The 22,738-nt window shown below is 47.5% G+C and overlaps 1 protein-coding gene across 3 annotated transcripts; it reads left to right on the top strand.

Annotated features, from left to right (window-relative positions):
- Positions 1-263: 263 nt before the first annotated feature.
- On the top strand, positions 264-12,879 carry LOC133354123 (procathepsin L-like). 3 transcript variants are annotated; one of them, XR_009756541.1, is made up of 9 exons: positions 264-369; positions 1,234-1,401; positions 3,103-3,225; positions 3,958-4,119; positions 5,221-5,445; positions 8,033-8,198; positions 8,848-8,953; positions 10,952-11,206; positions 12,359-12,411. XR_009756541.1 is itself a non-coding variant. In XM_061570714.1 (8 exons), exons 2-8 carry the CDS (start codon positions 1,267-1,269, stop codon positions 12,456-12,458), a joined length of 1,017 nt encoding a protein of 338 aa, XP_061426698.1. In that variant the 5' UTR covers positions 264-369; positions 1,234-1,266; the 3' UTR covers positions 12,459-12,879. The 3 variants fall into 3 exon arrangements, 2 of the variants coding, with proteins under 2 accessions (XP_061426698.1, XP_061426699.1); XM_061570714.1 differs by lacking the exon at positions 10,952-11,206 and having other exon boundaries at positions 12,359-12,879; XM_061570715.1 differs by lacking the exon at positions 12,359-12,411 and having other exon boundaries at positions 10,952-11,292.
- Positions 12,880-22,738: the final 9,859 nt, after the last annotated feature.

Consider the following 22,738-nt stretch of genomic DNA (forward strand, 5'->3'; position numbering starts at 1 on the left):
CCTGAATCGAGTACCTGGTGCGGTGTATAAACATCGCCACTTGGGAGACAAAGGCGACCGGGCGTGGTGCTGTCCACCCACCCCCTCGTGTGCCGTGGCGGGCTTCATAGGGGCGCTAGCTAACAGCAGCAATTTCCCCAAAAAAGCATGCGGAGGCTATACGGTGGATGGGTGGTTGGGGAGATGTCTTAGCCTTTGTGTTGTGTTAAGATTTCCCCAGTCACGAGGGAGAGGAGGAGGAGGCAGACCCCAGTCACGCGCAGGCGACGAGCGGCGCGTGACGACAGCCACCATCATCTCATCATCGCGAAGGATCTTGAGACATCGCGGCCGTCAATCAACAGTCTTCGTCGGCTCTTCGGCCGCAAGGTGACCTCCTCGCTTTCGCAACAGGCCGGAAAGTTTGTCGTGTATTTTGTTGTTGTTGTTGTTGTTTGTTCAAACTACGGTAGTTCTGGCTACACAAACTCACGATTTCCGTTGGGTTGGAACATTACGGGTCAAAGCAAAATATAAAAGCATAACTCCACCATGCTGTGTGTTCCCAAAGTCTAAATATGTTTTTTTATTCCATCAGCCTCTTCGCTTTCCAGACCTATATTATCAAGCCGAATTTTTTACTAAAGCAAGAAAAAAACAATGGACCGTTTGTTTTATGTTCTGGATCTCATCGACAGACTCTGGCTTGTTAATCAGAGTGCTGTCAAATTAGCGATGATAATAGGTGTTTCCGCTTTTTTTGCAACAAAACAGCTGTGTTAAGATGTTAAAACACCAAACTGAAACCTTTTACAAGGAATCATGTCTGCATTTACTGAAACCTTTTATAAGGAATCATGTCTGCATTAACCACAATGCTTGTGGTCAGAATGCAAAAAAAAAAATACTCTGATAGTATATCATGCATTGTTCTTGAAACTGATTGGTCCACACCACAGACAGCTTTCTTTTGAGCCTCGTCTCAAACGGTGTTAGACCAGAGGACGCCAAAAGGCGTACAGCCCAAAGACAATGCCACTATCAGAGTAATGAGAGCTCGGGGTGAGCAGCTAAATCATGGGACCTCCTTTGTTAGTACCAAAATATGATAATAGGGTTTTCCCGTTTTATTGGCAACAAAAAAAGGGAAAAAGCTTAGCAGATGTTATGAACAATATGGGTGTCTCATATTTTACTTTGGGTACGTGGTTTTACATGTTCCCGCCATATGGCCGCTGCTGCTGCCACTCCCAGCCGGTCCTGAGTCGGAGAGAAAAGAAGACGAAGATGAAGCTGCTGCTCGTCACTCTGCTGGGGGTCATGGTGGTGGTCTCCGTGGCCGTGGCCTCGCCTTTCCTCGACCCGGAGCTGTCGCCCGAGTGGGAGTCCTGGAAGGAGTTCCACGGCAAGACCTACGGCGAGGTCGGTCGCGACCACAACGCATCGCCATGTGCTCGCACCGCACGAGCGTCGTAGAGCGTTGTAGAGCGGTTCCTTGTTCAGAGATGTCCACGTTGTAGAGCGTTGTAGAGCAGCTCCTTGTTCAGAAATGCCCACGTTGTAGAGCGTTGTAGAGCAGCTCCTTGTTCAGAGATGTTCACTTTGTAGAGCGTTGTAGAGGGGCTCCTTGTTCAGAAATGCCCACGTTGTAGAGCGTTGTAGTGTAGATTCTTGTTCAGAGATGTTCACGTTGTAGAGCGTTGTAGAGCGGCTCCTTGTTCAGAGATGTCCACGTTGTGGAGCGTTGTAGAGGGGCTCCTTGTTCAGAGATGTTCACATTGTAGAGCGTTGTAGAGCAGCTCCTTGTTCAGAGATGCCCACGTTGTAGAGCGTTGTAGTGTAGATTCTTGTTCAGAGATGTTCACGTTGTAGAGCGTTGTAGAGCGGCTCCTTGTTCAGAGATGTCCACGTTGTGGAGCGTTGTAGAGGGGCTCCTTGTTCAGAGATGTCCACGTTGTGGAGCGTTGTAGAGCAGCTCCTTGTTCAGAGATGCCCACGTTGTAGAGCGTTGTAGAGCAGCTCCTTGTTCAGAGATGTTCACGTTGTAGAGCGTTGTAGAGCAGCTTCTTGTTCAGAGACGTCCACGTTGTAGAACATTGTAGAGGGGCTCCTTGTTCAGAGATGTCCACGTTGTGGAGCGTTGTAGAGCAGCTCCTTGTTCAGAGATGCCCACGTTGTAGAGCGTTGTAGAGCAGCTTCTTGTTCAGAGACGTCCACGTTGTAGAACATTGTAGAGGGGCTCCTTGTTCAGAGATGTCCATGTTGTGGAGCGTTGTAGAGCGACTCCTTGTTCAGAGATGCCCACGGAGATGAGCACGGTACCTCAGCGCATCGTTTGAGCGAGCAGATGTGGCAGGGTTGCTACGCAGAGGTCGGTCGGTTAGTGGGTCGTGTACAAATCGCCACTGCTGCTTCCTCAACACTGGCAAAAGAGTGAAGTGGTGCCCCAGGGATGGTGGCAGCCGTGGGCACTCATGGCCATTGGGCACTCATGGTCAGTGGGCACTCATGGCCAGTCTCTCCATGAGTGCTTCCCCCGCTCCTCCAATCAGCGTGGTTGGCTACGTACGATGCGAAAGAAGTTCAACATGCATGAGACAGCCGAATTTGGAAACGCTCGCAAAAGTGGTGTTAATTTCATGGACCCACACACATAGCTGTCAACCCATACGGTTTTACCCCATGTTCTTGTACAGAGAAATTGAGTTTTCAGGTCCATACGGCGTACAGCCATTTCAATAAAGGCAAAACATTAAAAATGTTGTCCATTTGTTTGTGTTTCCCCCTTGTGATGGGACTTTGTAGGATGAACGTTGAGATGTATAAGGGGCACGGGGTGACCAATAAGGTCTGAATTGGTCTGTAATAAGGTAGGGCACTGATAAGGGGTTCACAGGTATGCACACAGATGTTAACCTTAGTTAATCTCCCAAACCAAAATTGAAGTTTATTAAAGCTACTGACAGCAAGTCGGCAGGCAACCTTGTTGCCAGGTGTTCCTACTTCATAGCCACTCAATATGGTCGATTCGTTCCCGGTTGAGAGTTGCCGAACACCTGAACACGGTGCTGGTTGCTATTGCATTGCATCCCTTAATGCGTCTCTCTGCCTGCTGTGCTGCAGGAGGAGGAGGGCTGGAGGAGGATGATTTGGGAGAAGAACCTCAAGAGGATCTCCATGCACAACCTGGAGCACTCCATGGGCAAGCACACCTGGCGCATGGGCATGAACCAATTCAGTGACATGGTGAGCCAGGACATCACATATCTCCTCTACGCTTGGCTCTCACGAGATTAAAAACTACCACATAGGACATCGGATGTGGCTCTGTGGGGAGATGGTGAGCCAGACGTTTCCTCCTTCCCTATGCCTTCCTCATTTCCATGAGAATGGATTTGGCTCGTATAAGCTCGTACAGATTGTGTTAAACCACTAAGACCAACACGCGCAGATATGATGGGTTCAAATTCAGGCGGGCATCCACCCACTTAAAAGAGATTCATGGGTGTAGAGATGTAATTATCTCGGTCCGGTTAGCAAAGAATCAAAATTTAAGTTCAGTGGTCATTTAGGCCAATGTCAGTGCTGCCATCTTGCCTCACCATTATAATTCTAATGGCCTCCTCAGACCCTTGTAAAGTGATCACAAAACACTCGTCAATTAATACCTGAGAAACCTCACTTGCAGCGAGAGGAACGATGGTCCGATCTCTGACCCCACGTGACCAGGGATGCAGACTTGCTGATAATTTTTGTGAATACTTGGAGGAGGAGGAGGAGGAAGCGAGAGAAGGACCCTCTCAGACCAAACAAAACAAGGGGGCAAAGCAATGTCGGAATGCCCATTGTTATTTTTGAAATTAAAGTTCCGCTCATTTGCGCGCACAAAGACGCGGTGGCTTGAAATGTGCCTTGATCTGACACGGAGGTTGAAGCGATGGAGGGTTTGCGTTCCTTGCGAATGCTCGTCCCACGCAGACAACTGAGGAGTTCCGACAGCTGATGCTGGGCTTCAGAGGCTGGAACGGCACCGGCAAGGACTCCCACGGCTCCGTGTTCATGGCACCCGCCGCCTTCTTTGAAGCCCCTGAGAGCGTGGACTGGAGGGAACAGGGCTACGTCACTGATGTCAAAAACCAGGTGAAGATCGGCAGGTCATCATTGGCCCTCAGCACGGTTGGCTACGTACGATGCGAAAGAAGTTCAACATACATACATACATGCAGTTTAACACGTAGGCTTTCGCGGTCAATACTATCCATAATTCGACCACGAAATGTCGTTCTCGAATTATAAATGTTGTGGGTTTACTCTCCAACACACCGGTGTGCTGAAATAGTAATGAACTGACCATGTTTTGTTTACATGACAAAACTTACTAAGTGTCAAGTGGTGGCGGGTTTAACGGCACATTTATATTTACGCGATCTATCCCAAAACACTGCTATTATGGATAATACATACATACAGTGAGATTAATGTCACCATATCTTAGTATCGCTTCCTTTCTACCGGGAGTTGTGAGCTGTTGCAAAGTTGACACCTGACCCGCAATGAATTGCTCTTGCAAATGTCTCACCTTTGGACTGTAGGTCTTCCTCTTTATCACTGACATCTGGGTACCACTCCATTACCTGTCTCAGTCACCTGGCCCTCTCCTTCCTGCGCACCTGTTCCATCTACCACATCCTCCTCTCCCTGATTTGGTCAACAACACTGTCTTGCCACGTTCCATTTTGAATTTTCAAATCTTTCACCCGATCCTGCCATGACATTCCTTGCATCCTCTGCAAACACACGCATTCGGAGGCCACGGGGGACTAATTCAAACGTGTCCATGCCGTGGTGTCAGCGTGTTTATTCGTCCTTTCTGGCTCTCTTACCCTTCTGCTGACAAAAGTTACGACTGAACATTTATTTTCTGGGATGTGGCTCCAATCTTAAATTGAGCGACGTCTCTGCGCGCGTCTCTCTCTCTCTCTGTTCCGCAGGGCAGTGGTGCGGGGAGCGGTTAGCGTAGCGGCTAGCGTAGCGGCTAGCACGCTGCACTACGAACCCAGCGCAGTCGAAGGCCAAGGGGAGACTCATTCACACGCATCGCTTGCCACGGCATGTCAGCGCGTTTGGCCGTCCGTTCCGTCTCTCCTACCCTTCCGCTGACAAATGAGCTTTCCTTGGCGTGATGCGGCTCCGCCAATGTCCCGTTGAGCGTCGTCTCGTGGTCTCTGCTCCGCTCCGCAGGGCGACTGCGGCTCTTGCTGGGCGTTCAGCGCCACGGGCTCCCTCGAGGGGCAGCAAAAGCGCAAGACTGGAGTGCTCGTGTCGCTGAGCGAGCAGAACCTGGTGGACTGCTCGTGGCCCCAGGGCAACCAAGGCTGCGGGGGAGGATTCATGGACAATGCGTTCCAGTACATCGTGAGCAATGGGGGCATCGACTCGGAGGACTCGTACCCATACGTGGCGCAGGTGAGGCAGTCGAGGGTTGCGGCCGCAAAACTTGAATCGCGATCGCTCAATTTGGGGATTGTGCAGCAGCAGCGGTGGCGGGAATCATTGCCACCGCCCCGACTGGCAGACGAATGCCCGCTCACAGGCCAGCCACTCCTAGTCACCTCGTGGCGCGCAGGGGCAGCTGCCACTGGCGGCGCCCTTCAGAAATTGTGTTGAGATGAGAAGTGCTGCGAGAGATGGTGTCAAAGGAGGGCGACTCTTGTCAAAGATGAACCCTCACTGTGAACGTGTCGTTGTCTACCCCATTGTAATTCATAATGAAGGTTTTTTTTGTTGGGTTAGAGCGTGTTCATGGAAATGTGTCGTTAATCCACCATAACCCGACAGTGAGGTGTTCACGTAAACGAAACGTGCCAATTAGTTACTACACATGAATAATTACGCGACCTAACTAAAAAAACCTATTTATTATTAATATAATATTGTATGCGAAGGCCTGCATGTTAAATTGACTAACCACATAATAAGTCAGTGTTTGGGTTTATTGTCAAAAAATGATGTGATCTATTGTCCCAACTAGAGGTAAGCATGATTTCCTATCAGATTTCACGCGGTGTTGTTCGGAGTTACATTCCCTCGACTGTTCGGACAGCTGCTGATAAACCTATCTGTATTCCACAGTCAAGCGCCTCTTATCCACAACCCTCATATCTGTGGATCCAATCATAACACTTAAGATCAATCTGATTTGATTCATCGTGGTGTTTCACATCGAACCGGTGACTACTTGTATACAACGCTTTCAGAGCGCTGACCTTGTGGTAGGTGTTGTGAATGCAATAAAATTTTTTTTACAAATAGCATTGGTTGCCATAAAAAAACATACCCTTAGCTCAGGGGTGGGGAACGTCCGACCCGCTGGCTGTATAAGGCCCACAAAATCATTTGGTGTGGCCCTGCCAAGGCAACCGCAGGCGGGACTCGAAATTCAAAATATCTAGGAGCAAACCTGAAAAAGCAGTTGCGAGTAGCAGCAACATCAATACCAGCTAACATCACACGCCTCACCAAAGAGAAGCAGTTCCAGCCATCGCATTCGGGGTGAGTTAATCAAATGTTTGACCAAATATAACTGGCAAATTTGAAAGTTGATTTATTTTGTTTGACCCGAGAAATTATGTTATAAATATCCAAATGGCCCTTGGCAGAAAAAAGGTTCCCCACCCCTGCCTTAGCTGAACACAGAATATGAAATGTAATTATGTAAACCACCTGTGTTAGTAGCTGAAACATGCAGTATGTATTAACATATAAAATGTTGTGTTTTTTATCTAAAGTATGGTAAGTCCTCGCTTAACATGTGGCGGTGTTCACACTGCAACGCGTTTTCGCTATAACGCGGTTCTGCCACGTGTGCACCAATATAACGCGGAATTCGCCACCTGTTACAACGTGAAACGTGCACCGTTATAACGCGGTTTCTCAGCGGTCGACGCTGAACTACTTTCTTGAACTGCGTGGCTCAGCAATACGATACTGTATACGGAATGATACAGTAACGCGGCGGCATACCCACACAGTTATTTACCCCGCCATCTCGCTGTGTCTGCGCACATTGTACCTCGCCAAACTTTGTCATCGCTACACTATTCAAGGGGAAATTGTTTTCGGTTTAGGCGTTTGCAGCTTAACGCGGCGCTTTTCAGGAACGCATCTACTTCCACCGCGTTAAACGAGGACTTGCCGTCGTGAGGGTTTTTTCTCAGAGCTGGCTCGAGTTCGGCGCTTTGAGCCACGGCTCACGTGAGACAGAGCCGGGTCAGAGCCAAGCTCAGAAATATGGGCCGATTAATTGAAGCATCGACGCCGTCGTATTCACGGTTGTGTTGCAATTCCCCAGGGAACACTTGGCAGGAACTGATGCGACGTGCACGTGGATTGACATCGCTACATATAGATCGTTGCTACAATTTAGGTGACGTTTCATTGGTTTTGGGGGTCAAAACTAATGCAGCTACCGCAAGTTAAGAGTTCCGGATGCATCCCATCAGACCACCGAACCATTTGCACGCAATTTCAACCTGGAATATGTTTAGTTCTTGAACAAATCACTTCTAACGTCGCGACGCGTTTTTTATAATTTTTATCTCTCATCGGCATCGATAAATATTCACAATCGTCGGTAATTTTTAAATCCTTTATATTAAGTTCACTTGCTTGCTTGATTGCGCGCTTACGACCGTGCAAATCTTTCGGTCGTTTTTTAACCCACTTCCCGTGATCCAATCGAGCTGACATTTTGCACACAGACTGGTTGTGCGTGACAATTTATTTTCGTGGAAATTTAAAATACCAATGTGATAAAAATGAAACTCTTACTCAAGAAAAACAGAAATGAATAATAAAATAAAACCGATGCCACGCATATAAAGGATTTATAGTGAAAAACTTTGTTTTTACGGGTTAATTTTTTTTCTTCCCCCCTCCCCGCCACTCTATTTTCCGCGCGACTCCAACACCTCCGAGGCTCTCCATGCTCCTCGGTAACCTCCCCGCCCCCCCCCCCCCACCTCCTGATTGTAAATCTCTGTGCTCGCCACAGGACGAGCTGTGCAGCTACGACCCTGAGAGCAATGCCGCCGAGGCCACCGGCTTCGTGGACGTCACCGAGGACGACGAGGAGGCCCTCAAGAACGCCGTGGCCTCCGTGGGTCCGGTGTCGGTCGCCATCGACGCCAGCCTCAACTCCTTCCAGCTCTACCATTCCGGTGAGGAATTGTAAAGTGGCGCGATGGGGCGCCACGGCGGCAAAAGATGTTAGCTACCTCGCCTGGTGTACAGGAGGTTGCGAGTTCGAGCCCTACCCTGACGCCTGCTGTGTGTGTGTCTCTCTCCGGTTTCTCCCTCCGCATTTAGAATGAACATCACGCGTTTTAGAGTATTTGGCTGCTATACATTTCCACACAATAAGCCACTTCACTGAGCTATCAATTGTGGCCAGGTCGCTTCTGAAAAATAGCTACATAGCTCAGTGGGCCTTGCCTGGTAAAATAAAAATTGACAATTGTTCTTTTTACCCTTTTATCTGGCAATAAAACTGACACCTTTTTTTACGAGGAGTCATGTTTGCATAGACCACAATACCTGCAGTCGTGGTCTATGCAAACATGACTCCTCGTAAAAAAGCTGTCAGTTTTGTTGCCAGATAAAAGGGCAAAAAATAATTATCATATTTGTTACTGCAAATGAGGTACCAATGGTGTAAAATAAAAATTGTTTAGTTTAGTTTCAGAAGAGAAAAAGGCCAACCGATATTATAACATGGAAGCACAATTGGGAAATAATATACTGCGGAAATTGGTCGGCAGCGCTGTTGCCATTATGGATGAGCCCTACATTTGTCCGCGTGACCTGCAGGCATCTACAAGGACACGCTGTGCACGAACGAACTGAACCACGCCGTGCTGGTCGTGGGCTACGGCGCGGATGAGCAGGGAGAGAAATTCTGGATCGTGAAGAACAGGTAGCGTCACTACGCAGGGGATGGCCCCCGGGCAGCCGTGAGCAGCGCTTGTAGACTTGAAATGCGAGCGGCGCAGCTTCCGAGGGTGCCGATGGTGAAACCTTTCCAGGCGCGCACGGGGTTGGCGTACGGACCCAGGTGTTGGGCCACAAAGTCGGCGTGGGGGTTGTGGCGGGGAGGGACATTCCCCACGGCCAGTGCCATGTCAGTCTTGATGAGCCGCTGTCAAACACATTCGAGATTTTCTAAAAATACATTTTTAAAGTTGTTCCTCTTTCTAAGCGGTGTTTCGTCGGCTATACGGTGGTGGTGGTTGTTGTGGAAAGAAAAGCTGCCCGATTGTGCAATTTGTCACGGCTCTATCGCAGAAGTTACGAGTCGCAAAACCACCGTTGCAGGTCATTTACCGGCAAACAGCTGTCCATGAATTGCCTCACGAATTTGGATCTGACTTTCGTGAATCGGTTAATTTTCTTCACGGCTATATTTTCATATTGCTTCCTCTCAGCTATCTGAATTAGCTTCTATCTGTCTTAGTTTGCTCCTCCCCTTGGCCTATTCTATTGATATGTTTTGTTATGTACAGTGCCTTGAGACCCCAATGGAAAGGTGCTTTGTGAATGCAATACAGATAGTCCCCGAGTTACGATGGTCCGACTTACGATATTTCGATCTTACGATCGCGATAGCGATACGATCAATGCATGTTAAACGTTTTTATAGCAGAGAGGATTGTTTCCTGAAAAAACTTTATATTAAATTGCAGTTCATATAGGTAGGCAAAACATTAACCTTTTTTTTACATTTTACTGTGCAATACAGTATTGTAATTAATAAATACATACAGTATATAGTTTATACAGTACGGTACTGTAAATTGCTCTGTTTTGCTAAATTATCACCATTCTTTAAGACTCCTGGGTAGGCTAGGCCATCTTCAACTTACGATATTTTTGACTTACGATGGGGTCGTCGTAACGCATCTCCGTCGTAAGTAGAGGACTACCTGTATATTATTACAATATCATTTCACTGGGTATGTTTGTATGAATACTGATGTTGTGCTTGTCAACATGAGCAGAGGTGGTTGGGTGAGTGGTGGCATTAAGAGTTTCTCTTGACTAACCCTCGAGCCTATAACCAGATCACCCAGAAGGCACTCCATCTCCTCAATCTCAGATTTTGAAAGCTAAGCAGGTTTTAATCCGAGAGCGCTCATAAAACGTGCGTTATCTAGGCTGCTGCGGGCATACCTTGTGGAAAACAGATGGCAGTTCAGCAAAAGAATCCATTATTTTATCGTACTTTGCTCCCACACCTGTGACTACCCTCCGCCTTCAGCAACTCACGCTGACCAGCATGGTGAAGTATGGTCACACAACCCTCAGTACATTTCCCATATCCCCTCCCTTTGATGCTGCTAATCCTGCATAATGCACGGGCATACTAATCACATACCTGCATTTCCCATATGCTAAATTCCTCTTGATATGCAAATTCTTTCGTCAAAGCGCCCTTTCCCCCCCTTCCAACCCAGCTTAAATATATGCTCCAAGCACGTGTGCTGTTTCATTCAGACGCTGTCGCCTCGACAGACCTGGTTTTCACCTGAGGACGGCTGCTTGCGTTGTGGCCGAAACGTCGTGAGAATTATTTTGTTATGTTTTATTTTTATTATTTTATTACTTCCCTTCTACGTGACTTTACCGAAAGAACCAAGAAGATGAAACCCTCAGTACCTGTACGGCATGAGGGAGACACCTGTTCAGCAGTGGATTGACAACATAACTGTAGAATACTGTATATATATACAAGTAGACATACAATGGCACTTGTCACATTGGTCTGTAAGCTAAGGTGGGTAACTCGATCCTCATGCTGTCTGTGTGTGTGCCTTGTGTGTGTCTGTGTGTGTGCCTTGTGTGTGTCTGTGTGTGTGCCTTGTGTGTGTCTGTGTGTGTGTGTGTTTCTGTGTGTGTGTGTCTGTGTCGGCCTCAGTGGAGGAGGCTCGTGAAGGACGCTACTGGGCAGTTGGAGGCAGTCGCCCTCCAACAACAACGGAGGGCGGAGGAGCGACGCTCACAACAACGAGCGGAGCGCCGGGTGGCTAAAGCACAGCAAGTTGGCACAGTAGGGGGCACAGGTGGTGCATCAGCCAGTCATCTCGGTCATCTCGGTCAGTCGACCCGTGGCACCTGGGTCTGCCCCGTGACCTCCTGCCAGCGGGCTTTCGACACTTCACGTGGCCTCAAGGTGCACTTGGCCTGGCACAAGCATCGTGGTGACGTCACCGCCACTTAGTGGCGAATGGCGGTTGTTGTTGTTGTTGTGCCTTGTGTGTGTCTGTGTGTGTGTCTGTATGTGTGTATGTGTGTGTGTCTTGTGTGTGTGTCTGTGTGTGTGCCTTGGGTGTGTGTCTGTGTGTGTGTCTGTGTGTGTGTCTGTGTGTGTGCCTTGTGTGTGTGTCTGTGTGTGTGCCTTGTGTGTGTCTGTGTGTGTGCCTTGTGTGTGTCTGTGTGTGCCTTGTGTGTGTCTGTGTGTGTCTGTGTGTGTGCCTTGTGTGTGTCTGTGTGTGTGTGCCTTGTGTGTGCCTTGTGTGTGTCTGTGTGTGTGCCTTGTGTGTGTCTGTGTGTGTGTCTGTGTGTGTGCCTTGTGTGTGTGCCTTGTGTGTGTCTGTGTGTGTGTCTGTGTGTGTGCCTTGTGTCTGTGTGTGTGCCTTGTGTGTGTCTGTGTGTGTGTCTGTGTGTGTGCCTTGTGTCTGTGTGTGTGCCTTGTGTGTGTCAGTGTGTGTGTCTGTGTGTGTGCCTTGTGTCTGTGTGTGTGCCTTTTGTGTGTCTGTGTGTGTGCCTTGTGTGTGTGTCTGTGTGTGTGCCTTTTGTGTGTCTGTGTGTGTGCCTTGTGTGTGTGTCTGTGTGTGTGCCTTGTGTGTGTCTGTGTGTGTGCCTTGTGTGTGCCTGTGTGTGTGTCTGGGTGTGTGCATTGTGTGTGTCTGTGTGTGTGCCTGTGTGTGTCTGTGTGTGTGCCTTGTGTCTGTGTGTGTGCCTTGTGTGTGCCTTGTGTGTGTTTGTGTGTGCGTGTGCCTTGTGTGTGTGTCTTTTGTGTGTCTGTGTGTGTGCCTTGTGTGTGTCTGTGTGTGTGCCTTGTGTGTGTCTGTGCCTTGTGTGTGCCTTGTGTGTGTTTGTGTGTGTGCCTGTGTGTGTCTGTGTGTGTGCCTTGTGTCTGTGTGTGTGCCTTGTGTGTGCCTTGTGTGTGTTTGTGTGTGTGTGTGCCTTGTGTGTGTGTCTTTTGTGTGTCTGTGTGTGTGCCTTGTGTGTGTCTGGGTGTGTGCCTTGTGTATGTGTCTGTGTGTGTGCCTGTGTGTGTCTGTGTGTGTGCCTTGTGTGTGTCTGTGTGTGTGTCTCACAGCTGGGGGAGTGGCTGGGGAGAGGGTGGCTACGTGCTCATGGCTCGAGATTTCAACAACCTCTGTGGAATTGCCTCTGCGGCCAGCTACCCCCTGGTGTAACAACAACCGGCGGCGATGTGACGACAACTCAGCCAGAAAACGATTATAACTCTCATGATGCACGCATGGAGCCGTGTGTGACAGAGAGAGAGCCAGGGTCTATTCACAGTACGTGGAAAACCCTGCTGCTGTTGCTGAGACTCCATTGCACCAGAGTGCTGAACGGACACATTTAGATTCGTGATTCATTTCGTGACCCCCAAACTTAGGGCGCCAGGGTGGTAATGCAGTGATAACACCGGCGCCTCACCGCAAGAAGGGCCCGGGTTCGATTCCTGACTCGGGCACTTTTCTGCGTGGAGTTTGTATGTTCTTAATTACAAGCTTCGAAATGAGAGATAGAACTGAATTGCACGTCGGAGTTGGGTGGATAAAAGCCGGAAAGGCGATTTGTTGGGGCCACTCAGAGGGATAGGGATAGGAAAGGGGCTTTGAGACTAAAGTGAGTCCAGGGGTAGTGGGTGGGGGGGGTCCGCACAGACGACTACAAAAAAACCATTCGTTTAACATGCAGGAGGCTTTCGCGACCAACATGATCCATAATAGAGTTTTTTGTGGTTAGATCGCGTAAATAAATGTGTCGTTAAACCCGCCACCACCCGACACAGCCAACTAGTAAGGGTTGTCACATAAACAGAACGTGGCAATTCGTCACCAATGCAGCACTACACCGATGTGTTGGAGAGCCAAGCCACAACATTTACAATCTGAGTACGACGTTTCGCCAGTAATTACAACTAGCTTCATCAGGCGACAGCCAGAACACACCGGTGTGCTGTACTAGTGACGAATTGGCCACGGTTCTGTTTACGTGACAACCCTCACTAGTTGGCTGTGTCGGGTGGTGGCGGGTTTAACGACACATTTATATATTTACGCGATCTAACCCAAAAAACCTCTATTATGAATAGACACTCGGCTCACGCTGAGGAGATATAAGACAAGATAATGGAAGGGGGGGGGGAACTCATTGTAATAATTTGAATTTTGGCTTAGAATAAGTTATAAAAACAATGCCACTTTAAGTTGCATAATGATGTCTTTTAACAAGTAAATGTGAATTATTTACGTCGCCTCTGTTTATTTAAAGTAACTTTTTACCTTCTCCACGTGTTGAGAAAGTGTGAACATTGAATCGTTCGATTCAGACCACAAAGCGTGACAATAAAGAGAATATTTGTGACAGGGTCCAGGGTCGTGTTCACGCTACACAAACGCCGACGTGAAATTCCCCTTTCAGACACAAGTCATAAATTCCTTCACGCGTTACCGATTCAACGCGCCTCGGTTTCGCAAAAGTCTACAGACACGTTGATATAGTGACACCAGTGCCGGATAAAGCTAGTGCGGGGCATGTAGCATGATGCTATAAAGGGGCCCTAAATAAAAAAAAATAAAAAAATAAGTAAATATTACAACACTAATTTTTTACTGGCATAGTAAAGTAATTGTATTTTTTCATTTGCTATACAGCCAGATAATACGACAAATCGAAACCTTAAACACCCAGTCGTTCATAAAAGTTTGAGGCAGTATAGTACTATAGTAATAGAGCAAGTGCAGAATCGCTGAACCGGAATTGATAGCTTGAAAGCATTTAGCGCGGGGCCCCTTTAAAGTGTGGGGCCCGTAGCATTTGTAGCTACTTTTGCTACTCGGATAATCCGGCACTGGTTGACACAACTGGCATGTGATCAGCACTGCCTACATGCAATGGCCATCGCATAGCTGTCAACCTGTACGGTTTACCCGTATTCTTGTACAGGGACGTTGAGTAAAACATTTCTTGTATATTTGTTTGCGTTTCTCTCTTTATAGGATGAATGTTTCGGACAATCGCCCTTCTGCATAGCACATGTGGTAATCGAAGGGCCATCACCCGAAAAGTCGCCTATTATATATTGTTCCTTTGAAGGCAGTGTTGTTGATGAATATGTTGAGTTTGTTGTTGTTGTTATTTGTGCTTGTGCGCCACTGTCAACGCAGCAGCAACAGCAGAAGCAATTTGTGTAAATCACAGCGGTACATTGATGCCTGCAGGCGGGCGGCCATCTTGGAAAATGTGAGTTTTACTCAACTTACACAAAACACAAGCAAGACAATTTTCAAGAGGACTAGTTGAGTTATTGTTTTAACTCACGATGTCAGTTGCATACCTGTCAACCCATACTGGTTATCCGTATTCTTGTACAGGAAAATTGAGTAACGAAAATTTGTTTATATTTTTTTGTGTTTCTGCCTTGTGATGGGACTTGATGAACGTTGAGATTTACAGTGCCTGCCTTATTGCAGACCAATTCAAACCTTATTGGTCACCCCGTGCTCCTTATAGATCTCAACGTTCATCCTACAAAGTCCCATCACATGGAAGAAACACAAAAAAAATGAAAATGCTTTTGTTACTCAATGTCCCTGTACAAGAATACGGGTAACCCGTATGGGTTGAGGGGTATGCGACTGACATCGTGAGTTGAAAACAATAACTCAACTAGTCCTCGTGAAAATTGTCTTGCTTGTGTTTTGTGTAAGTTGAGTAAAACTCACATATTCCAAGATGGAATGTATGACCGCCTGCAGGCATTAATGTACCGCTGTGATTTACACAAATTGCTGCTGCTGTTGCTGCTGCGTTTACATTACAACTAGCATAAGTACCCGGCGTTGCCCGGGTGAAAAATATATTTCTTAATAACCATACATATATACACAGATGGGTTGCTACCCCTGCCCCCCCCCCACCCAGCCACGATCTCCTCGGCCGCTGTGCAGTAGTATGTACGGCCTATAGTGTGGTGGGGTGTCGAGGCCTAGTACCGTGCAGAGCCTCCGGCCTCGCCTAGATTGCCCACCCGACTGAGGCTGGGTACTGGGGGCGTTACCCCCCCCCCCCCCCCCGCTACAATAATACTGTCTAATCGAGCCACGATCTCCTCGGCCGCTGTGCAGTAATATGTACGGCCTATAGTGTGGTGGGGTGTCGAGGCCTAGTACCGTGCAGAGCCTCCGGCCTCGCCTAAATTGCCCACCCGGCTGAGGCTGGGTACCGGGGCCGTTACCCCCCCCCCCCCCCCGCGCTACAAAAATACTGTTTAATCGCTATAATTGTATTATCTACCGACCCTATAATAGTAATTGCACACATTGGGGTGGGGGGGGGGGGGGGTGAAGAGGACGTGAAACTTTGATGAATTTACCTCAGAGTCGCGTGTTAATGCGTGCGCATATTTTTAACGGGAATTAAAAATGGCGTCCATCCCGCAGCAAATGCGTCGCTACCCGTTGCCAGGGGCAACCGCCGTCCAATGAAACTGCGTATGGTCCGGCGACACACAGACAGACCGACAGACAGACAGATTTGCGATTTTATATATATAGATGGCACACAAGCACAAAGAACAACAACAACAAACTCAACATATTCATCATAATAGGTGACGTTTCGGGTGATGGCCCTTCGATGACCACGTGTGCTATGCATAAGGGCGATTGTCCGAAACGTTGCCTATTTTATATATTTGTTTTCCTTTTAAGGAAGCAGCAGGGTTATTGACGAACGTATTGAGTTGTGTTCGTGATGTAAACATTGTTTAAAGGGTAGCTCTCTGATTGTTGATGTCAATTATTAGATGGTGTAAGTCGCGTGCAGCTTATCTCTCTCCCATTCACTGCGTTCTAAATGTTTTTATTGATTTATTGAAACAGCCTTGAAGGCATATACAGTAAATCTGTGTTGCCCTGTGGGGTTTCCAACGAAAATGTAAAGGAACAAAGCACTTACTGGAACATACTCTTAGTTTTTTCGGTAAAGTCACGTAGGTAAAAAATGAAATAAAAATTAATAAAAATAAAAGAATAAAAATCACTACGTTTCGGAGGCAACACAAGCTTCCGTCTTGTGTTCTTTTATTTTTATTAATTTTTAATTGCATTTTTTACCTACGTGACTTTACCGAAAAAACTAAGAGCATGATTCCTTGCAGTCACGAAAGCTTAAAATCTAGAACTTACTGGAACAAATAAATGACTTGGACATCTGGTCCAGAACCTGGAATACACACGCGCACACAAAACAAAGATAAATACCCTCATATATAGCATTATACTACTGGAAAAAAATGCTGTTAGTCAGCATCTGTCATGGTTTTTACAAACTACAGCAGCTACTCGTTTCGGGCCGAGACTCGTCCAAGCATCACTCGCCCACTGGGGCTCGCCCTGGTCGGGACTCAAACTCACGTCGCAAGGTTGGATAGCAACAGTGCGCTAACAGCCGCTCAACACCCATAGCTTCCCACGACAAAGCAGACACACACGTGCGCGTACACGAGCACAGCCCAAATGTGGGTTCCTCTGATTCTTATTCTTAGTTTTTTTCGGTAAAGTCACGTAGGTAAAAACATTAAAAAGTAAAATAAAATAAAAATCACGACGTTTCGGAGGCAACACAAGCTTCCGTCTTCAGGTGGTACCGTCACAGCCACGACAGCTGTATCAAGTAAATGAGAGATTGCAGGAGCTACCACCTTCTCCAACCATTATATAAACGGAGTGGTAGCTCCTACAATCTCTCATTTACTTGATACAGCCGTCGTGGCTGTGACGGTACCACCTGAAGACGGAAGCTTGTGTTGCCTCCGAAACGTCGTGATTTTTATTTTATTACTTTTTAATGTTTTTACCTACGTGACTTTACCGAAAAAACCTAAGAATATGAATCATTGCAGTCACGAAAGCTTCAAATCTAGAATCCTCTGGTTCTATTGGTCAGTCAATAACAGATGCAAAGCGTCCGCATGCATTGCTACAATGTGATTGTGATGATCAGATAAGAGTCTTGCTCAAGAGCCTGGCTGTTTGGAAGAAGGAAACAACGTTACCCCCCGGTCCAGATAAACCGGTCTAAAAATGCAGTTCATACTTGCAAACAGCACGATCTTTTGTGGCTGCTGTGTACATACTCTTTTGTTCTTTCGATAAAGTCACATAGGTATAAAATGAAATATATTTAATCACGACGTTTCGATTGCAACACAAGCAATCATCATCAGGTGGGAAAACCACATCAAGAACATGTTTTGCTGAAGTGGGAGAGATAGTGTGTGCTGTGTACAGTTTTTATTTAATTTAAAGGTAACTCATTTGGAAAACAATATGAACAATTAATTTGCTAAAGCCTTGGTTATGCTGTTTTGGTGACGGATTTTTCTTTAGAAAATCATCACAATGGGTAATCAATGTCAATATAAATCCGCGTGTGTCACCCTCAGCCAGAGATCGCGTTGTCTTGCCACGCCTCGAGCCAATGGTTGGAAATTCCACGTTTCCCTTGGCAGGGGACAGTCCATCCATGGCATGACCATGAGGCAATTGATTCTTACGCACAGATACACAGCGTGGAACTTGTGCGTGTAATTATGTACTTTGTTTTTTTACAATTTGCATGCCAGGTTGCTTGCAGGCAATGTAGAGTGTAACAGCGTTGTTGAGAATCAATTGATTTGACCATTTGCCACACGCGATGTGTGGGCTGTATCTGAAGAATCAAATACCGATAAATGACGTCACGCACCTGGGGGGGGGGTCAGACATTTGTGACGATGTGTGACGAGGAGGGGGGGGGGGGGTTTGAGAAATGTGACGTCACATCAAAATGCGCAACTTTAAATAAATATAAACAACACGTTCTACTGAATTAAATAGACTTTTTGATCAATGTTTTCTCCTACAACATCAGAGTGCAGCGCCACATTAAATACGCACTACAATGACAATCGTTTAAAGCGATTTGAAGCATGTTTTATTTTGGGGGGGGGGCAGGGCAGAGTTTTGTAACGTCATATTTGAGAGGGGGGGGGTCTGACTTTTTGTGACGCCGTGTGACGAGGGGGGGGGGGTCAAAAATCGTCCAAAATCGAGTGACGTCATTTATGGACGGCCCCAGACAAGAATTGAGGAATGAACTGGAACACGGTTGCAAGTCAGCGAGGTGAGATGCAAAGGGCAGAACGCCATACTTCCGAATAGGAGCGACTTTTCCCATCGTAGAGGGAGAGCCGATAAGAATTGTGTGGAGGTGTGCGATTCTCATCCTCTCCAGCAACGCGACGTAAAGTTGCGTGGTTCAAATGCCTTAGACGTTTATTAGTCTCCTAGAATTACACTCAGGAATCTCGAAACACTACAAGTTAACTATTATTCAAGTATACGACCCAACGAGAAGCCACAATGAGGAATAAATAAAACACATGCTTGAGGAATAACCCGATCACTCAAATGACAGCATCGTAACGGGGCGACTGGACTGCAAAATAATGGTGCAAGAGACAAGAAGAGGCTGATTGGTAAATGTGACCTTGGTGATTGCGGATTAGGAGAGGTTGAGTGGTCTACTCGACTTTGCAGCAAGCGCAGCAGGCGTTCAAATGATGATTATTACCTTTAATTTAAAAATAAAGGATCTCGGGAAAGAGACGTGCAGACGCCAAATTGGTGACTTTAGGAACGACGTGAACTTTATTCTAACGGTCAAACCCCCAGGAACGACAAAAATGTCTCTGACCTCAACACATTTAACACGAGAAGCGACCACAGTTTGGCTCGATACAAGTTGCAATGCAGCATAGCCGCAGAGAGCACAACTAATTGATGCTGTAGTTAACACGTCAAATGTGCGTATGTACGTTAAATCTCTTTCTCGTCGTATGTAGCCGACCGTGCTAATCGGAGGTGAAGGGCACATCACTGATTTTTAGATTAAATCTAGACAGATTAAAATGCTTAACGGATCAAATCTATTAAACTGATGCCATCACTTTAAATAATTGATTGACCGGAACGGCAATGGATATAGTGCGTTGAAGGTCATAGTAAAGGTCAGAACGCAAAGGTTGTCAGCGTTTTCGGTACACTCATCGGGTACTGAAAGTGAGATTTTTCGACTTCGCAACAAACGGTTTCCAAATTTCACTCAACTCAAGTCGCGTCTGACAATGGCCTTTGCAGTGACAGAAGTGGCTGAGGCGTGTGTGTCTGTGTGTTAATGTGTGACGATTAATGGGGGCTCTGGACGGGTGCGAGGGGCTGGTAACCCCTCCACCTTCAATTAATTACCACTAAACCACGACCATAAAATTCAATAAATAAGCTTGTGCCGGAGGCCCCGCGGGGACATGCGTCTATGATGTCTCTTGGCCAAATCCCATTTGGCGGAGCCAGGAGACTGAACCCTTACCCTCGGGGCTCCTCCAGAAACAACAAAAAACCACTACGTGTGGCCACGTGGAATGTTCGAACGCTCACTGCGGAGGATAGGCTGCCACTCCTCTGTCAGGAGCTGGAACGGTACCGCCTGGATCTCTGTGGTATCCAGGAGGTCCGGTGGACCGGCTCTGGCTCCTGCCACCATGAGGGGTGGACAGTCCTCTACTCGGGGCAGGAGACTGCCAAACAACAGGGTGTGGCTCTTCTTCTGAATACAATAATGAAGGGGGCGTGGCAGTGAGGTGTGGGAAGCTGTAAGTCCCAGACTACTTTGGACTCGCCTTCCCATCAACCAGAGGTGAGGAGTGGTGGTCGTGATTACTTATGCCCCCACTGAAGACGAACATCCGTGGAAGGATGCAGGGAAGGCCGATGAGTCAGATGCCTTTTATGACCTCCTGTCACATGTGCTAGCTAAAGTGGCCCCTCGGGATAGAGTCATCTTGTTGGTTGACTTCAATGCCTGAGTTAGTCATGATGCTGGTACCTGGTCTAGAGTGATTGGAAGGCATGGGCCAGATCAGCTCAATAACAACGGCAGGAGGCTGCTAGTTTTTTGTGCAGCCCATGGGCTTGTCATTACCAACACGCTGTTCCGGCATCGGCACATCCACACCACATCATGATTGCATGCCGGGTCCAAGCAAGAACATCTGCTGGACTACATAGTGACGGAACAGCGGATGCGGGCCCATGTCCTTGACACGAGGACCTACAGTGGAGCTGATCTGCCCACTGACCATCGACTTGTCATCTGTAAGATGCGCCTGCCATTCTTCCACTCCGGTCGTGGGTGTACACCCAGGATCCCATTCAAACCCTTAATGGCATGGTCTCAGCGAGCTGATGAAAGTTGCAAGCGAGAATTTCATAATCGCTTGCGGCTGGGGATGGCATCGTCCCCCACTCATCCTGATGTCGAGGGGTGGCTAAAGCACAGCAAGTTGGCACAGTAGGGGGCACAGGTGGTGCATCAGCCAGTCGTCTCAGTCAGTCGACCTGTGGCATCTGGGTCTGCCCCATGACCTCCTGCCAGCGGGCGTTCGACACTTCACGTGGCCTCAAGGTGCACATAGCCTGGCACAAGCGTCGTGGTGATGTCACCGCCACTTAGTGGCGAATGGCGGTTGTTGTTGTTGAGTGACGATAATCTGAACGGGTCCTGGGCCTCTGCTAGGTCGACTCAGCCTCCAATGAGTACCTGGTGCGGTGTGTAAACATTGCCACTGGGGAGACAAAGGGCGGTCGGGCGTGGTGCTGGCCACCCACCCCCTCGTGTGTCGTGCCAGCCTTCATAGGTGCTCGCTAACAGCACTTGCCCCAGCAGTCTGTTAAGGCTATATTGGGGATCGTTGTCTTTGTCACCTAAATATATTTGAAAATCCTATACGGTGCTTGGTAAGAAAAAGCTTCCACTCCCCCCTCGCTCTAATCGTCCCATTCCCTGATCGAGAGTCGCCGTGGTCGTAGATGTCAAACCGGCATGAGTTCAAATCCCAGTCGGGGCTTGTCTCAACACATCATCAATCCGGGGTCAATAAAGCGAACGCAACATCACGGGACGTCAACGTCAAGGGACGTTGGCCCACCGGATGAACTGACAAACCTGCTTGGGGTTCATCTTCTTGGTTCTTTCGGTAAAGTCACGTAGAAGGGAAACAATAAAATAATAAAATAAAAAATTTTTAATCATTTTATTGTTTCCCTTTTACGTGACTTTACCGAAAGAACCAAGAATATGAATCCCTGCAGTCACGAAAGCTTTAAATCGAAACTGCTTGGGGTTGTCACGTGTTTGGGCTTGATCTGGGCAGTCCGAACATAGAAATTTGTGTTCGGTGACAGAAATGGATTTGCATCTAGATCTAGTTCCCGCAACCGGTTTCGTGTTGAACTGTATTGTATTGCAGAAGACTGCATACTTTTTATAGACATCGGCTGGCTGAGAAAAGTGCCTGGGCTTGGTGAGTGAGAGAGAAAGGAAAGCCTCGCCCTACCTATTGGAATGTGGAATTTCTGGTCTGCCCATCGAGGGGAGCAGGAAGACGCTTTGATTTGATGTTCATATGGAAACCGGAGTGTGTTGGGTTCATTTGAGATGAATATTAATCAAAACTGACATTTCCTCTTTCAACCTGTGACCAAATCACCCGCCACGTGAGTAATCTTATCAGCCCTCGGAAGCTAATGATGATTTTTTTAGTCTGGAAAATCAGACCGGGCTCCAGGGTCATCTTAATCCATGAGCCCCAGACCAGATATCTCGCTGGTCGGTACCACCAGCAGGGGCATCATTTTCGTGGCTGCATTTTAATCGCCGCAAGTACAGAATGTTGAACTTTTTTCACACCGTACGCAGCCGTGGTGCGGTGGAAGGACAACAAACTAAACGAAAAAAGCTGTTCAAGAGGAATGAGGTTTCAACGTCGATTTCAAGTATGTGGCCCAATCGCAGTAAATTAATGATTCGCCGTATAGCGGACATCACCACCTGAAGACGGAAGCTTGTGCTGCCTCCGAAACGTCGTGATTTTTATTTTATTTTACTTTTTAATGTTTTTACCTACGTGACTTTACCGAAAAAACCTAAGAATATGAATAAGACTGAAGTTTTGCTACCTCGGGCGGCATAGGGGGCCGTCCATAAATGACGTCACGCACCTGGGGGGGGGGGTCAGACATTTGTGACGATGTGTGACGAGGGGGGGGGGGGGGTGAGAAACGTGACGTCACGTCAAAATGCGCAACTTTAAATAGATATAGACAACACGTTCTACTTAATTAAATAGACTTTTTGATAAATGTTTTCTCCTACAACATCCGAGTGCAGCGCCACATTAAATACGCACTACAATGACAATAGTTTAAAGCGATTTGAAGCATGTTTCATTTTGGGGGGGGGGGCATAGCTTTGTGACGTCATATTTGAGGGGGGGGGGGGTCTGACTTTTTATGACGCCATGTGACGATGGGAGGGGGGAAGGTCAAAAAATCGTCCAAAATCGCGTGACGTCATTTAT

The sequence above is a fragment of the Lethenteron reissneri genome, chromosome 46 (genome assembly GCF_015708825.2).
Source record: "Lethenteron reissneri isolate LAM-NWPU_2019-01 chromosome 46, ASM1570882v1, whole genome shotgun sequence".
In the NCBI taxonomy this organism is placed as follows: domain Eukaryota; kingdom Metazoa; phylum Chordata; class Hyperoartia; order Petromyzontiformes; family Petromyzontidae; genus Lethenteron; species Lethenteron reissneri.

Bases quoted from the DNA above. Each gene is read 5' to 3' on its own strand.
- LOC133354123 (XM_061570714.1), top strand. From the start codon at position 1,267: ATGAAGCTGCTGCTCGTCACTCTGCTGGGGGTCATGGTGGTGGTCTCC. The intron at 1,402-3,102 runs GTCGGTCGCGAC...GCTGTGCTGCAG, and splicing joins ACGGCAAGACCTACGGCGAG to GAGGAGGAGGGCTGGAGGAG. The intron at 8,199-8,847 runs GTGAGGAATTGT...CGTGACCTGCAG, and splicing joins CTTCCAGCTCTACCATTCCG to GCATCTACAAGGACACGCTG.